This window comes from Ambystoma mexicanum, chromosome 1q (genome assembly GCF_040938575.1).
Source record: "Ambystoma mexicanum isolate Mex_15411 chromosome 1q, UKY_AmexF1_1, whole genome shotgun sequence".
Lineage (NCBI taxonomy): Eukaryota > Metazoa > Chordata > Amphibia > Caudata > Ambystomatidae > Ambystoma > Ambystoma mexicanum.
Genome location: NC_090922.1, coordinates 888,032,852 through 888,051,168, shown reverse-complemented (window position 1 = coordinate 888,051,168; position 18,317 = coordinate 888,032,852). Strand labels below are relative to the sequence as shown.

At 44.6% G+C, this 18,317-nt stretch overlaps 1 protein-coding gene across 2 annotated transcripts in view; it reads right to left on the bottom strand.

Moving 5' to 3' along the window:
• PTBP2 (polypyrimidine tract binding protein 2) overlaps positions 1 to 14,522 on the bottom strand; it is a 264,830-nt gene extending 250,308 nt beyond the window's left edge. For both annotated transcript variants that reach the window (XM_069641530.1, XM_069641529.1), the window contains exon 1: positions 14,421 to 14,522. In XM_069641530.1, the coding sequence (XP_069497631.1) occupies positions 14,421 to 14,428 (8 nt within the window). In that variant the 5' untranslated portion in view covers positions 14,429 to 14,522. The remainder of the gene's footprint in view (positions 1 to 14,420) is intronic.
• Positions 14,523 to 18,317: the final 3,795 nt, after the last annotated feature.

Genomic DNA, 18,317 nt, shown 5'->3' with positions numbered 1-18,317 from the left:
CCACTGCTCTCCTTCCTTTGGGATCGCCAGGGGGACGAGGCAGGGGTGCCCATTCTCTCCCTTGGTTTTTGCAATTGCCATTGAGCCCCTCGCGGACATGCTTCGTCACCGCCATGCCCACAGAGGCCTCCGTACTGCCGGGGGGGCGGACATAGTTTCCCTATATGCGGATGACGCGTTGTTGTTCATTCGCTCTCCATCCCTCAACTTGCCTCCAGTGCTGGAGGATATTAATTTTGGCCGGGTCTCGGGCCTTAGGGTGAACTGCTCGAAATCCACCCTTTTCCCACTCACAGAATGCACTCTCCCTCCCCCTGACACTCTGGGATTCACATGGGCTCAATCCACATTCACTTACCTGGGAATAGCAGTAACGCGCCAACGGGCACTGACCTTCGAAGAGAACTTTCGGAAGTACCTTACCCATCTGTCCGTTAAGGTTTTAGCCTGGGACAAGCTCCCGATTTCTCTCGCGGGCAGAATGGGTCTATTGAAAATGGTGGTGTTACCTCAGCTGCTCTACAAGTTCGCAAAGGTACCCTTGTGGCCAGGCACGGACTTCTTTCGCGACTTGACTCGTACAATTGACTCCTTCCTTTGGCACTCAGGAGCGGTCCGGCTTAAGTATGAGACCTTGTCCACCCCCATGACCAGGGGGGGGGGCTTTGGTGCCCCTGATTTTCTTAAGTATTGGCTAGTATCCCAGATCCAATATATCTCCCATTGGTTTAACACAACTGACCCCCCCCCCCTCATATCCGGCTCGAGAAACTTGCGGTCTGTGACCGCGAAATCCGCTCTTTGGTTATACAACCCGCGCCTCTGGTATTGCATTCACAGAGTCCGGTCGCCTGCACATCCCTTGCATTAGCCAAAACATGGAAGTTGCTTGGAATAGCCCGTGCCTTCCATGGCAACCTTCCCCTCTGGAACTTCCTCCCGGGGGTTCCCCAGGTACCACCAATTACTGTTCGTCGCTGGGCCGAAGCGGGCTATGAGCTGTTGCGGGATGTGTTTGACCAGGGCATATTCATTGAGTGGACTGATCTTCCCCTACCCTTGAGGAGTGACCGGAGTGTCTGGCTTCAATACTCGTGTCTCTCCGTATGACCCTTAAGCGTAATTATCCAACATTCCCGGCGTTACCACCAGACGATCCGGCCATTGAGGAACTCACTTCCCCCTCACCCATGAAAGGTAAATTCTCCAGGTTATACTCCATGCTGCAGTCTAGATCCTTCCCTGCATTTTCTAAGCTCAGGGGGTCTTGGGAGAGGGACCACGACCGCTGGGCACATTTATGCGACCGCACTCACCAGGTGTCCTTTAATTCCCGATATAAACTTATCCAGTTAAAAGTGCTGCATAGGTTCCACTATACTCCGGTCAGATTACATCGCATGTCCAGTGAGCATCCATCTAGTTGCCCTCGATGCGGGCATGATGACGCGGACTCCATCCACATGATCTGGTCCTGCCCCCGCCTCTCACAGTTCTGGGGAGCGGTTTGCTTATGGTATCTGCTATGCTTGATCGCCCCATTGATCCTTCCCCAGCATTGTGTCTCTTCCACGACCACCCTGGCCTCCCTCGAAACTCCAAAAAACTGACTGGCCTCTGCATGCTCTTAGCAGTCCGATCCATCCTGCTCTGCTGGCTTCGCCCCTTTCCTCCCACACATGCCCAATGGCTAAAAGCGGTTACTTGGGCCTCTGACACCGAGGAAACTTGGTCTCTCATGCAACCTACCCACTCCAAGCCTAGGGACATCTGGCTTAGGTTCCGCTCCTACTTGTCTGACCTTGACATGTCTCCGGTTGCTTCCCCTCCACCTGCTCCTTCTCACTAGTGTGGGAGCTCCTCCCATATTATTTTGCTCAGCCACCCCTCTCCGCATGTCGCTTGTAAGTCTGTTTTTGAATCATTTTGTGAACACTCTCCATATGAATGTACCATGAACTGTATTGTCAGCCTGTATCTGCTGGGCGCTGTTCGCCTGTTTTGCTGCCACGCTGCCTAATAAAAAGAATTTAAAAAAAAAATATTAATCAGGTTTTCATCCAGCACTCATGCCATATCCATTCTGCCTCAAATGTTTTCAAGATGTGTACTTCTATAGCTTCATTAATTTACCACAATAAGGAGACCATGATTGTGCGGACTGGCTCGACACTGAAGCAAGCACATAACCAGTGGCTTTATCTGTTTTATGTGCCTGCAATTGTAAGTGCAATCCATTTTTAGAGTCAGCCCAAGTCTACAAAATGAAAATCTGCAGAACTAATGATACTTCTGCCGAGTCCAAAATTCCATCGCTCGAGGGAGGAGTCTAGAGGAACTGTGCAAATATTTCAAAACCTTGCGGTGATCTCTAAAACCTGCAGAATATTTTGAAAGTCTAAGAAATCTGCACCGCAGATTAGAACCACCTCTAGTAATCATGCAAAGGTAACTGCAGCCTATGCTGTCCTAGATATGCATTTAAGGCTACTGAATACCATCAATCATGTTGGTCCTTTGAGCTAGGTCCACACTACATCAAATAAGAAGAAGAGATTTGTAGATTTTTTTTTTTTTTAATTTAAACAAAAAGAAAAACTTCCATTTTAGGGATAAAAAAAATACAAGCCTACCTCCCAAAAATTCCACAGGGATGTGTGTGTTAGGGCTGTATTTATTTCTAACCGCAAAAACGTTTTTATTCGAGATACTTTTTTTGTTATTTCATCAGGCTAGGAAAAGACAGTTCAAACTAATGGGCTGCAATGACCACCACAAAATCTCCAGCATCAGCCATCCCAGGCACAAACCAAAGATACACCCAACATGTACTTCAAACCCACTGAACGCATACTGCCCAACGCAAATAAGGCAACCAAGTGGGCCTGCCCCACGTTATCACATCCTAACTCAGAACGAACTATCCACACTGACAAGCCTATGGTGCTAGTTCAAAGCACCATTCAAACCCCACCATACTCCTGCTAGTCACCAAATAAGTAATCTCAAACCGGTCTGTCGGGTACTTCAGGAAATCGATATGGTGATGTATTGCACAGCCAGCCATCTTCGGTAGGACAAAATATTGTTGACATGGATATCCAAATACCTACCACCATTCATTCTCTTTCTCTATATATATATATATATATATATATATATATATATATATATATATATATATATATATATATACACATACATACATACATACTATAGATACATAAAAAAATGCAAATAATAAAACATTTCTCTCAATGGTTTACACACTTAATTTTAACAGCCAAGCTTTATTCGACGTTTCGGGCATCCATTTTCCATGTCGAAATCACTAATTCTTATTACATGCAATGCATAACCGGAAATAAGTGACTTTATACAACAGAACAAACTATGAAACAATGGTAAACTGTACACACAAAAAAAGTTGTGGGGTGCAAACTGTCCAGGCACAGTCCAGTGGTGCGCTAAATCCTTTAAGTTTGATGCAGCTTTACATTCATTTTCTTTCCTGGGCGTTGTAATGAACTGCAAAGCCCCAAAACAGTATTCCATGAATCATAACTTCTGCTCATCACTCTGCCTAAACTGTTAAGAACTAAAAAGTCATCACCCTATAGCACCACTTTAGATCTCAGCCAGGGAACCACTGTGAGAGAGTAAGAGAACGAATGCCATTTTCATGTTTTCTCCATTTCCAGCTGTTCACCCTTTAAGCCACCATTCCCAATGCACGCTTCTTCACACGTCCAAATCTTGGGGCAGACGCATCTTGACAGCTCGCTGCAAAAGTCAGATCCGGTTTACAAAAATGGTTTCATATCGTAGAGCAAAAGCCTCCAGTGCAGCAAAAAAGAGGAAGGTAAGGCACTAGATCAGCCAAACCCTGACCCGTTCTGCACCTTAGCTGCCAATTGTTTGCATTTTTGATCTGCATTTTTAAAAAGGTTAAACCTCTTTAAAAGCTGAATCATTGCTTTTCAACCAGCCTGCCTCACAACAGCCTTTCCTGCACCACCTCCCCACCTTGGATTGGCTAAGGAAGGGTCACCACACCCAGAAGAAACAGTCATAACCAGGAACCCCAGGGATGACTTGCGAGCAGTGCAGCCAGCGTGCAATTTCCCCATTTTCCTGTTCGCTGGCTGCACTGCACCCCTTCCACCCGCCCAGGGAATCAGCAGAAAGAAGGCAAGTGACGATGCCACTGTGGGTTTCTGTCATTTTAACTTTGCTGATCTGACTTTTTAAATTGGAACTTTGCCACTGAACATTACTACTCTGGTTCTTTCTTAACTCTGAAGTTTGCCACTGTGGGTTAGTATCACTTGGAACTTGGATGCTGTGAATTTTAATTGTGAATCCTGCCACAGTGGGACTTCCTTAACTTAACTGTCCTTTTTTTCTGCCACAGCGAGTCTCAATTGACTGGAACCTTGCTGCTCTGATACTTCGGCATTGCATTTTGCTTTGGGACTTTCTCAACTTTCAATATGCCACTGTGAAATTCTGTCACTTTAAACTTTGCTGCTGATGTTAAGTTCGAATTCACTCAACACTAATTTGCCATGTTGGAACTTCGCTACCTCTGAGGTTTGCCACTAAGTTTGCCACTGTGAGATTTCCCTTCAGAACTTGGATGCCGTTCAGTGGGCAACTTAAAATTTAGCTGCTGGGTTTTGGACACTGCCACGGCAGTGCCTCCTTTTACTTAACTGTGATCTCTGCCAACGTGAGCTTGTCACTTTGAACTTTGCTGCTATGAGTTCTTGACTTGGAATTTAGTTGCTGCGAGTTTAATTTGTAATCCTGCCATGGTGGGTATTAGGCAAAGTTTGAATGCAGTAGTATCCTGGGAACACTACAAACAACTCACTACAGGTACAAGCAACCCAACCTTTGGTATAAGCTTGTACTACACAGTTTTGGTAGCGTGTTGAGCAGCCAGGCTCATCTGAAGAGGAGAAATGTGAGCTGTAGTGGAGTTACACTTAGAGATATTCAAATAAACTCTTACACGCAATGTTTCTTGTATAAACAATAAATAATTTCTCAGTCAGTTCTAAAACTTGATTGGAAAGAGGCAATCATATGTTATGTTATTTTGCATTTATATAGCGCTGGTATGGTCTGAAGGCGATGGTAGGTTGAACTCCCTTGGGAACCGAAGTTCAGATCAGTAGAGAGGGTAGAGCGAGTTCAAAGGTGCGTGTGCGCACCAGGTATGTGTGCAGCTGGTGCAGAGTTCATGTGGTAGCTGCTTCTTAGCGGTAGGTGTGGCAGTTGAGAGATCAGGAGTATGTGTTTGCTCTGGCCGGAGTTATCCAGACCGAGTGTGGCTGCGTTAGGCCTGAGGAGAACCCCTGGCTGGGGGGTGTGAAACCAGCAATGTTTACTTAGAGTGATGGGGAGTGAGCGGCAGATGTTGATATGAGAACAGTTATACCGAATGGTGTCATAGAATATCTGTGTTCTAGTTGAGTGGTGGTGTAAAGGAGAGTAAGCGTGGGGTGTGGTATGCTGTATGCTCTTTCAGATGTTCCCTGTGATTCAAAAGCATATTATGTACGTCACGCAATTATGTGCGGTTAGGTCCGTTCTATGCATTTTTGTTCATTTCAGGCGTTCAAGATTGTCCTACACACCCATGCCTGCTCGACACTCTCACGCACGCTGGTTCACCTTGCGTGTTCTAGTCGATCCTTCAATCTCAAGTGTGCCCCACGCATGCACTCAAGTCCTCTTCGCGCATGCACTCCAGTCTACCCCGCGCATGTACTCCAGTCTACCTACGCACTCAACTGCTCTGTATACACATTTGTTCTGTACGCTCGTCCGGTCCACACACTATTCATCCGGTCTATGTACTCATCCGCTCTACGTACCCATCCGTTCCATACACTCATTCGTTCAATGCGTGCATCAGCTCCACACACTCGTCCGTACCTCATACACTCGTCCGCTCCACACTCTCGTCCGCTCCAACATTCATCCGCACCAGCCTCATCTTTTCCGTACAATCATCGGCTCCACCTACTCATCCGCTCCGCACATTCGTACGCTCCACGTATTCGTCCATTCTAGGTACTCGTCCGTTCCACAACACTATAGTATAGTCCGTTCCACAAGTATATAGTAACACAAATATACTTCAATGCTGTAAAATCTAAGTTTCTGAATCAGACAAGACCCTTTTGGGACGGCCCAGACACAACCTACACCCACAGGTGACTTTAGTAACAAGGGTGCTGGGGACATTATTATCTTACCGTTGGCATTCAGAATACCTTTCAAGAGGAGTAAAAGGCAAAGGTTATCAGAACCTGAAATACAATTATTCTTAGACAATGTAAATACTTTGAGGTCACCAGAGGAGTCAACTCAATTCAATAGGCTAGGCCAAAGACAAAGGGCTAAAGTCTTTGATAGGATAAAGCGGTTCTGTTAAGTAAACGAAAAAGTCTCTGCACAAGTTCTTTGTAAAAAAAGAATCCTGTTGGGTCACAAGCTGATCAGGCCTATTAGTTGCAAAAGTTTCAAGCACTTTCGCCGTGAGAGGTAAGTTCGCTCAGTCTTGTTTTACAGTTCCACACAATGAAGAAAAAAAGATAGAGCTGATGATTTCTGTTCCTGACAGTTCCTGCAGATTTCACTGTTCCTGGGCCTCAGTCGTGGGGACAAGAGGGAGGACGTCAGGGGACTCCTGCACTGCACTGGTCAAAAGCTTGCAACTGGCAAACTTCAATTTCAGTGTCAGTTTCGTGTTCCAGCTACCGCACTAGTAACAACGCTGGTCCTGGCTGTCAAAGAGGACTGTCCTTGCTTCTGTGTTCGCGCACTCAGCTGAGGGGGGTCAGGCTCAGTCGGTCCGACGTCGTGGGAGTACGGAGGATCTTCCAAACGCTTTTGGCCAGCTCACAAGTAACACACAATCCCTCTCCCTGGCTCTACAGTTTCCTGCAGCACTCTGAGGAAATGCAGCCAGATCCGAGATAGGTGTCCAGGTGGATTACTTGGGAGTTGATTGGTCCTACCAACTCAAAGGGCGTCCTATGCAGGGTGATTCGGACCTGCAGCAGGGCTTCACTGGACAAACGGTCCAGAAGTTGCAGCAGCCGTCCTCTTCAAGCTCTTCTTCGGTTCCTTCGTCCAGTGGTCGACTCTGCCTTCCAAGCCAAGAGTCTCACCTTAAGTTCTCTCCCATTCATTCCAGCTTAGCTGCAACTCATACATCAGGGTGGCTGTCCTTGCCGGAGAGTCAGCCAGCCAATCATAACAGAGTGCATTTGGGTCTCCTATGAGACTAAGCACAGGGAGTTTTGGGCACCTCCCTCACTTCCTGCCGACACTCTGGAGCCAGAGGCGGGTTTCACTCCTGAAGGCGAATGAACAAAGAGACCAAACCTGGTTTGGCGCGCAGAGAAACTCCAAAAGGACCTTTCCACAAAAACATGGCAAAAAAAGAAGACCGGGAACCATTTTAGCAACGATGGCTGGGTGCCATCTTGAAAAACATGGCTCCCGCGATTTAACATTACTGGGGCAACTAATAGTTTGCGGTCTGGAGAAATCATGGTAGTTCGTTGTAAAACCACTGCCACCAGCCATTCTGAGAGGAAAGGGTAACATTTGAATGCTACATGAGCAGCTAGACACAGAGGATACTAAGTAACCCCTCGAGCACTCTATTGTAAAAGAGGGTGTGCTGGGTCTAGGAATTTACAGGGCTAAGTGAAGTCCATTTCACTCCACTGTTCTGGGAAACAGTAGTTGATCAGAATGAAGGCATTTTAACCTTCGGAAATCTGAAAGACTTCCCTGTGTCACTGCACTGAAGGTGCTTTGTGACAAAATTGTAAAAGCTGATGCCTAGGGAGTTGGTTAGACTCCATAACCAAAGGAAACACAAAGGTAAAACACATATGTGGGAAAAAGGATCACACACTCTCTCCAGGTAAAAAAATCAAGTGCTCAAAATCCAGCAAAGTTTCTGGGGGTCTCCAAGGTAGAGGGAATCAGCACATTTTTTTAGAATTCTCCCTAATAGTGGGACTTCCTAACTTACTGTCTTTCTTTTTTCCAAATAAGAGTCAGTCACTGAACTTAGATGCTATGAGTTTTAATCAATTTGAGTCTTGAAGCTGTGAAGTTTTAATTTTGGGACTCACCCAAAGCTGAAATCTGACACTCAGAGTCTGTTACTTCAAACTTAGATGATGCATGTTTTTTTTAACTTTTATGTAGCTGCTGCAAGTATTCTGCTGCAGCATTAATATTGAATACTACCAAAATGGGACATCATTTACTTTGATTTTCTACCACTGTGGGATTTGGTCACGTCAAACTAACTTCTAGTTTGGGATATTGCCACTGTTGGAATTCTCCCACTGTGCGCATCCGTATCTTTGAATTTTGCCACAGTGAGATTGTCATTTCTTGAAATTAGCTGATGTGAATTAGAACCTTGAATTACACCACTGCAAGCTTCAATCACTCAAAATGCTGTCGCTGAGAGTTTTTCAACTTAGAATTTACCACAGTGGTTCTTTCTCACTGATTTTTGCCACTGTGGACTTGGTGTCTTTTAATCCTGCTGCTGCAAGGCTTGATGCTCAGGTATTTGTGCAACGGGCGGAAGCTGCCATCTAAAATAGGCCACTGTGATACTTTGCCACCTTTTACAGCACATCACCTTGAGTTCACCTCCCCTGAACTTGCTTTTCCACCACGAACTTCCCACCAACAATTCTAGCCACTTTTAACTTGCATCTTCGAACTCTTACCACTGTGAAAAGGGGGTTCCCACACCACAAGACGTTGTCACTAAGACAACCACCACAGAGAGGCTTTCGTCACCGCAAAGTGGGTCCCAACCATCAGCAAGACTCCACCACACCAAGCCACTGCCAGGCACCATCGTCACTAAGAGACTGCCATTGCTAGACCTCGCCATCACAAACTTGTAGCACTACGAGGCATCGGCCACAGAAAAACCACAATAAAATACAATCCTCTGGAATAAGAGATAGGTTTGCCATGGAATAATTCACCCCAAGATAGTCCCTACACCCACTAGCACCCCCCCCCCCCGACCCCTGGGGATAGCATAGCCCTTCCCCAGAATAGATCTCATCCTAGGCTAGTTGATTCCTGGGCCATTAACCCTGGAATAGTTTAAACACACCCCCTGCCCTCTCCCAGAGAGAGATCAGCTCCTGGGATAGCTTGAACCTCTAATATCACCCTACACACCACCCCATGCTGGAATAAACAAATAAGCAGAGCACAAGGAAATATTTACCACTGAAACACTAAACAAAACAACGAACATTGACCAAGGAAAGTAGTCAATACCCAAATGTGTGTGACTGGACACCAAGGTGGAGGACAATATATATACACACAAATAAAGGGGGTTTGGGTGTGAAAACCTGGAGGACTACCAGACAGAACCAATCAAGAAACATAACTCCTAACAAACAAACCCACAACACAAAATGCATCGAGACTGATGCACAACAAATAGTCAAATTAGAACAAAATCAACAGAAGAGCACCAACCATCTCAAACCACCTCACCTAACAACCGACCAACACCAATATAGAACTTCCAACCACCCACTGGAAGACAAAAATAAAAATAAAATATTCACATTGCGCTACCACACCCAACTGCCCACAAACACCCCAATCACATAAGAAGGAAACCATAAACATGACAGACAGACAAGAAACCAGAAGCACAACCGAGCTAAATGAACTCTGCACACTAGTCATCACAATAGAATCATCATGATTAGGCAGATGAAACAGAGGAAAACATCCACTCAAAACGCAACCTTCTAGATATACTCAAGAAACTGAAGCAGCAAAACCGAAAACAGAATGTAAATAAACATCAATACAAAGTCAAACTACCAGCGGCACCTGCAAAAGACAAACAAGACCCAGAAAATATTCACTGCAACCTAAGCAGCGCCAGATCAATGTCAAAACATACGAGAGATACACAAACTCCTAAGTGATGGAGGAACAGACATACTATTTCTCACCGAAACCTGGCCAAAAGTAGTAGCACACAAATCCCTACCCAACAACTTCAAATTGAAACAAACCAACAGAGAAGGGAAAAGAGGCAGCCTCACCATTGCATACAAAGATCACAACAGCACCTATCCTTTCGACCACCAAACCAACCATTTCTACTCATCTACAGACCACCAACATACAATGCTACCTCCACGGACAAACTTGTGGACACACATCACCATAAAATATGACCACCTGATCATACTAGGAAATGTCAACATCTGGTTCGATGGAAGAACACATCAACTCACCTATAAAACGCCAACAAATCAGTTAGCAACTATGCATTTACAGCCACTGGTCAAGGAAGCAACACACAGCGGACACACCCCAGAGGCAAGCTTCTGTAAAAAAAAAACAGGTACCAACTGCACCCAGATGCAGAGCCTCTGGAGCAACCACACCATAATACCCTTCTTAATACACACATAAATATTAAGTAACTTCCCAAAAACTCCTCCAATTCAGAAAAGAAACTAGAAATCCATTCACAGTGCGGAACTGAACACCTGGCTGGAATCCACCAACCAACGTCTTGATTCATCCAGAAATCAAAGAAGGAACTAAGATAATAAAAAAAAAATTAACACAAAAACAGCAATGACATGACACCGGAAAAAACATTCACCCCATCACTAAAGAAAACAATGGCAAGATTGTTTCCCTCAGTGCTTCGAGTGGAGCGTGAACTAACAGGAAACTGGAACAAGAATGGAGGAAAAACCATGGTCAACAGAACAAGAAAAATTGCATATCAAAGACATACGACTATACTAGGCAGAAATACTCAGGAGGAAGAAAAAAAAATAAATACTACAAAGAACGTTATTACAAATGCAAGCAACACCCGGAAGGAGATGTTCAAAATCATCAACGAACTAAGAAACCCAACAACACACCTGCACCCTCACAAAGACTAACGGTGACCTGGCAGACCACAAACAAAATCACAGACATCCAGCAAACTATCAAGAGCATGCCTGAAAAACACCAACAACTCCCCAATGCTGGACACAACTACTAGACTAACCAACTACTCACCAATTTCTACAGAACAATTCACCAGCCTAGTGAACAAAAGCAAGAGCCGGCTTCCCAGCAGATCCTCCCCACCAGACATGCACAAGACTCCTCACCCAAAAAACACCTGCAGAACACCCGCAACCTCTTCAACCATTCACTAGCAACAGTAAAGATGCTCAGAGACTATATAAAAAAAATCAGCATACATCAAGTCACTCCTCAAACACCTATAGGGAAACATCAAAGACCTAATCAACTACCAACCAATACCAAACATCTGTATCCGGGAAAACAGCTTGAAAGCTACGTTTACGGACAAATCCTAGACTTGTAGAAAACAATCAAATACTAGACCAGGTACAAGTCAGCTTCAGACCCATGAGAAGAACGAAAACAGCATTACCATCTTTACGGGATGAGACTTACTTGATCTATCAGCAACCTTTGACACAGTTCACCATGAAACACTCATCAAAAGACTTGAAGTAATAGGAATCGGCAACAAACGTTACTATAATTAAAATCCTTCTTAATTGAAGAAAGTAACAGAAACAAAGTGGCCAAACCCCTTACACTCAGCCCCCCGCACAACCGCCTGCCAAGTCACACAAGGCTCATCACTCTCACCACTGCTTTTCAACAGCTCTGCATGACCCCTCTCATCTACCCCACCAAAAGACATTTGCTACAACTACGCACACACACAAATCATCTTCAAGGTCAACATCCACTGAGACCAAGACCCAACCCTTATCAACTGCCTCATAGAAATAAACCATTGGATGAGCAAAAATAACCTTAAGCTAAAAACGTATAAAAACAGAAATCATGATCACGCCCAACGACCCGTCGAACCAACACCACATACCATGGCCTACCAAAATGGGAAACCAATGCAACCTTCTAAAGTGGTTAAAAACCTCTTACCACAGTAATGGACACAAGGCAATGCAGTAATAAAAAAGTGTTTCTTCCAACTACACACCATTGAGCGGATACTACCTTTCTACACCTTCCCACATAAAACACTCACTGCCATTGTTTTATGCGAATAGACTACGCCAACAACATCTCTCTCAGAATGCTGACTACCTTACCAAAGAAGTATAACGTTTACAGCATGTAGCAGCAAGACTTCTCTTCAGATTCACCAAGGAGAGAACACAGCACACCAGCACTGAAGCCTGCATTGGCTACCAGTCAAAAAAAGGATCTTCAAAACACTGCTTAATCCACAGAGCAATCCATGCCCAAGGAGCAGAATTCATACAAGGAAAAATCTCCATCTGCAAACCAAACATCAAGATCCAGCAATGACATCCAACAATACTCAAAGCAGAAATTTGGTCGATCAGCATTCCCCTGCATCTTGGAAAAACTTTGGAATTGACTCCCGAAGGAAACTAACATTAGACCACTTAAAATTCAGAAAATTGCTAAAAAAACATGGCGATTTAACTCACTGAGCTAAACAAGAAACACCATTGAAGGAAACAGCAACAGTCAACAAAACAAGATAAACGCACACAACTGAAACCTAACCATGAACACCCAACGAAACAAAGCAACTCAACATACACCACTATAGAAAAATGTGAAATCACCAGACCAACATAAGCATTGCACTTAAGGGCATTGCTAACTAACCCTACTAAATAGGCTTCTGATATCCTGTAGACTCACTCTCAAACACCTAACAAAACACACATATACCTCAAAAGCAGCAAAATCATAAAACCATCACAAATGCCACACACCCACCTAAACCAATTACACATAAACCCTCCCCCACAGCGCCCTTACCAAATAAAAACAAACCCAGCATAATCACCATTTCCCCCCCAACAGCACATCAAAGCTCTTTAGCACTTTTCCTCTCTATACCACTAACCCCTCGCTCCCCTTTGATTTCAGATTCACCAGAGCACCTGGAGACCATGAAAATGGCAGTGGTGTGCGGTATTGATCACAACCTATCAAGAGCCCACATGAGCACATCTCAAGCCCATCACTCAAACCATACAATGCGTATTTATAGGACCATACAGCTCTAGGCCTAAATATTAATTGCTCATGTAAAAGTTATATTTTACTACAAGCTAGACATTCTGTGTAGTTGCTTTCAAACTATTTTATAAACTATTGGAGACTATAGACGTACAACCATACTACCACAATCCCTTACCGACCCACCCTTCTCATTAAACTGCTTGCTGTCACGTGTTTTTTTTCTCTCAGTGTCATGTGTTCTACACTACCACCAGACTATCGTCTGGACACACCCTGTTGGGGCTCGCAATACGCCCATATCAGACACGACTAGGTGGCGCAAGACCACCAGAGTAGTGATGAGCGCATTAAAAAAATATAGAACGGCCCAACAAAAACTCCTAAGTGTGAACGAAGAGGCGTGCATACATAGAAAATATTTTGAAACACGATGGGCTGTAGTGTCAGGGTGGAGAGAACACAGAAACTGGAAAATAGCTATTAGCACCTATGCGAGAACTGTTGCACCACGGTGCTAGCCAGCCATCGGGGATTACGCGAGTACAGAAAAGCAGAACAAATTGGCGGCCAGCGCCACCACACCATGGGACGTTGGCTGATACTGGGTTCAGCAACATACAGTCCAAGATACGAGGGGTCACTATAGGAGCAACTGGAGATGTTGGAGCACGATCTGACGCTTTAAACGTGTTTGTCCCAGTCACGGCACCGGTTAAAGTAAATTGGTCAGGTAAAACTGTCCAATAACCATCGTTGCTTGTAACGTTGATTCCTCTGGAAATGAAAGGCTGTATCCCTATTTTTGTTAGCCTAAACAGCCCACAACAAAATGAGATAATCTGTGTCCCGGTGAACCATAAAGGCACCTTACGGCGTCCATACGTCTGCCGTGAACAAAGGCCGCCACCAGCACCCTGGGGAGGGGCATTTTTAAACCGGGAGGCACTTACTCTAGGGGCCAGTGTCTGACAAGCACTACAAACATTGCCCACAAAGCAATGGGCTGTGGTTAACGGTTGTATCCTTGACCCCTCCCCCATAACCCCTAGTAGAACAGGGGCCTCCAGTGAGAGCTCGGATGGATCTTCCTACTACCAAGAGGCGCTGTCCGGCGCGCGTCACTAGCCTTCTGCGACCCCTCAGCACGTCGGGCCTGAAACTACTGCATCACACAGTCCACTACCCTCGTTCGCAGCTTGGTTGGTAAGAGCCCAGCCCCATGGCACTCGTTGCCTTCCCTGCCTCCAAGCTCCCACCCTCAGCATCTTAAGGCGCGGTGGAAACGCGCAGCCACCTACCCGTCCATTGCAGAACAGATCGCCGCTAAGAAGGCAAGTAAAACAGTGCTGCCTTCTCCGATACCCAGGACTGAGCGACAAAATGGCGTCTCTGGCTATCCGAAAACAGCCGAAGGGGAAACCCGAGGTATGACGGAGATAGCCGAACACTTAACAGAGCCACAGCTACAGCAGACATGAACTTCTAGTTAGTGGGCGTGACTGTATTTCGGAGAGTCTCAGAGCAAAAGAGCGTAATAACGGATTTCCCTCAAATGTATACAAATAATAAACGGTTAATGATCCCTGGAAAGCAATACTATTGATATGCCGACCCCTGCATGCGTTAAACGTACCACACATTTGAATAATGAACATCATTGGGTATGTTGTGAATCAAAACTGGCTGGATCTGTTCTGGAACCCCAATCTGGCTCTGGAGTGTATTACAAACAGAACCAAATGGAATGCTATAATTAACTTGTGGATTTTTGAATTGGTGGGATGTATATTTTTGCCATTCATAAGGAAGCGCAGCAACCAAACGTAGCCTAACCATCAGAGGCGGGCTGGGGGAGCATGGAGGGACTATTCCCTCCACCACCCGCAAGAACATATTTTTCAATAATGGGTTAAAATGGTGTATTATTGTGCACACTTTCTATGAACAATTGGGTAAAAATCCAGACTGTTTGCAATTGGTTTTGAAGGGTAACAACTATAAATATCCAACAGCAGACATGCCAACATTCTTGGGACGATGTAATTTTCCCATAGGATGTAATTATCTTAGGCTGGAGACAGTAAACAAAAACATTATTTTTAATTGAAAAACCGAGAGTCTCCCTCCTAATGCATTTTCATGATGCCTTTCCCTACAATATATGCTAGTATAAAAAAAAACGTTCACACTAGCAGTACTCATGCGTTTCCACACTGGAATTCACCAATACATGTTAGTATTCCCATTTAAAAACATATTCATGTTTACTTTACACATAATGCCAATAATTATACTATACAATAGGAAAACATGTCCTAGCTGGCTCTGCCACCAAATGCCAGTATACACATGTAAGTACATGCTCTTGTTGGCTTAGTCATAAAAAAAGCCAAGTCACAATAACAAAGCATGTCTAAATTGGCTGGTGCAATGTAGGCAAGTCTAGAGATGTAAAAACACTTATTATGCTTGCTTTATCAAAGATGCCCAGTAAAAATGTCAGGCCACAGTAAGAAAAGTATAGACTGGCTGCACCAAAATGCCAGTATAGCCCCATAATAACACCTATCATGCTTGCTTTATCATAGATGTCCAGTACGTTGTCCTTTCTTTTTCTTTGGGTACTAGTGTTTCTGTTTACCTGACATCTGGGATGTTACAAGAATTTTTTCTCTTTGTTATATAAACTGAGTTGTTGTCCATTGGGGACAGGTATGTTTTAGGTTGTTTAGCGTTACACACCAATAAGTTGTCATTATGCACAAAGAGAGATCTGATAATAGTTTTTATTTCTTTTTGTGTTTCTTTTTGTTTCTTTCTTTACTACATAGATTGGCCCTGAAGAAGGATGTAGTTCCGAAATGCATTGGCCTGCTTTTCAACATCTGCTTCTGTGACAGTTTCGGCACAAGAAGAATAAATGATATTACGCATGAACATTCATAATTGGTTATATTTCATGAGGAATTTTCACTAATTTTACAAATCTATTTGTTCTCTGAATGAGCACGCAGTATTTAAGGTTTTCGCCTTTGGTTCTCAATTTTGAGAGTAAAAATAGTGTGCCGCAATAAGAAATGGCTAGACTGGCTGCACCAAAAAGCATGGCTTCACTTGCAACATGACAGTAGCAGTCTGACCAGGCTTTCTTGTTTGGCAGACACATGTGTAGAGAGTGAGTCACAGTGCTCAGAATCTGTTCATTGCAGAGGCAAACATCAACCCATTTTGATGTTTTTCCGACATTGGGCCTCATTATAAGGATGCCGGTCTCCTGGTGGTAAATCCACCAGGATACCGGCAATGCTATTACTGTCTCTGCCACTCGGGCCAGTGGTATTACCTCTGGATTATGAGTGCCGGGGTGACAGTGTAAATCCCCATTCATGGAGTCCCATAGGACTCTGTGGAGGTGTGGGGTTTCCTTTATTACCGGCACTACCAGTAAACCTGTAGTCAGCTTGTCCGGTAAAGGGCCGGTATATGCTAATACCAGCACTTATAATGAGGCCGACTTATAATGAGGCCCATTTTTCTCACAGCTGCCCAAACTGCCAGTGCATTTGAGTCAGCGCTCCACTGGAATTGGACGGGCAGTCTGAGGTATTTTGTTTAAGTTTAGCTTTAATTGGAAAGAATAACGCTGCTTTTACTTCCACAAACTCCCCGCTCATAGTTAATAAAGATATTTGCTCAGCACAATCTCTCTACAGCACCACACATCCAGTCTTTTCTATTCTACTTTGCGAGACCCCAGGGTCATCACGAGGAGGTGGGCAGAGTGCTTCGTACTTTTATGGATTTGCTCTTGTTCACATAATTAAGCATAATGGCTCGAGCTCGGACTCCCCAGCACTTACCCCCTCTTCCTTTCTGCACTTGCATGTTCTGAATACTCACAAGGCAGAGTAGGTTTGTCCTGCTCCCTCTTCCCCCTCTGCTCTTAATATTGTGTTGTGTAATGTATTTCCTGCACTGTGGGCGCTTTGAAGCAGTGTGTTCTTATTGTATAAGCGCCTCACAAGCAAACAATAAATAAATAAATAAAATGCTATGTGATCAGTTGAGAGAGCTGCCAGGAGCTAGCAAGCCTGTTGCATAATCATCCAAGCAGAAAACGTGCACATTAGTACAGGTCCTAAAACAATGAGCCCCTTTCGCAAGAGTTCTCCTCGAGCAAAGGTGGGTCTGAGTTGCATTGATTGGCTGCACTACCTGGGAAAGCTGGCCAGTGCAGTCAGTGTCAAATCATCACTGTCTAAGGTACTGAGAGCATGGACACAGGGCCTTCTCTAACAGCATGCCTGCGTACATGCCAAAGCTCCCAACTTAGGCGGGAGACTCCTGATTTTTTCATTAAAAACAGTGCTATTTTATACTGCCTCCCGCCTAAAATAACAATATCCCCAATGCATTCCTATGGGGAAAATGCATTCTCCCGTTTTCGGTGCTGAAATCTCCCTCTCAGGGGCTTCAGAATGTTGGCATGTCTGTGCCTGCCAGTGCCTAGTAGTAAGTAAAGTGCTCCCTGGCCTGCACTGATGCAGATTGGTAGACCGGTTGTAGCATCCGCTGCCGACAATCCAAGAAGTGTTCTTCCTTCCCTTCACCAGACCTGGACAATCCGCGTTGGCATTGAGTCAAATGGAAAACACTGGAAATCGCTGTGAATGTAGTTCTTGTGGGATTGGTTTTGCTCGTGGCTATTGTACATTTCTCACTCCTTCTTCTGACATAACAAAACTCCAGATCTCATGGTAGAAACATTAGGACTTTCTTTGATCAAAATGCCATTTTATCTAAAAGATATGCAGGAGTCTCATATTTCTTTCTTGCCGAATACACATTGCATGTCCTCTGTTTACACCCCTCATTCTCATCAGTGGCTTTAAAACCAGCAATCACTTATTGAGCCAGGATTTCTAAGAGCGGACCCAGGATTCAAACATGTGTTGCTCTGCGTCGTCTTGCTTCCAAGTGGCATATTTGTTGCTTTTGGCAATTCCAGTTTTGGTAACCAGTCTACAACTTATGCAATGGTTGAAATCATTTCCTCTGTAGCCGCTGGCATTTGTCTACAGCTGCAGTTATTGCTAAAGTGTCCTTTTCTTTGACATGTCATATTTTCTCAGATTGCTGGGGTGAGGCTTGAAACCCTGTCGTCATTTTTCGAGGTGAGAGTTCATGTTTGTGAA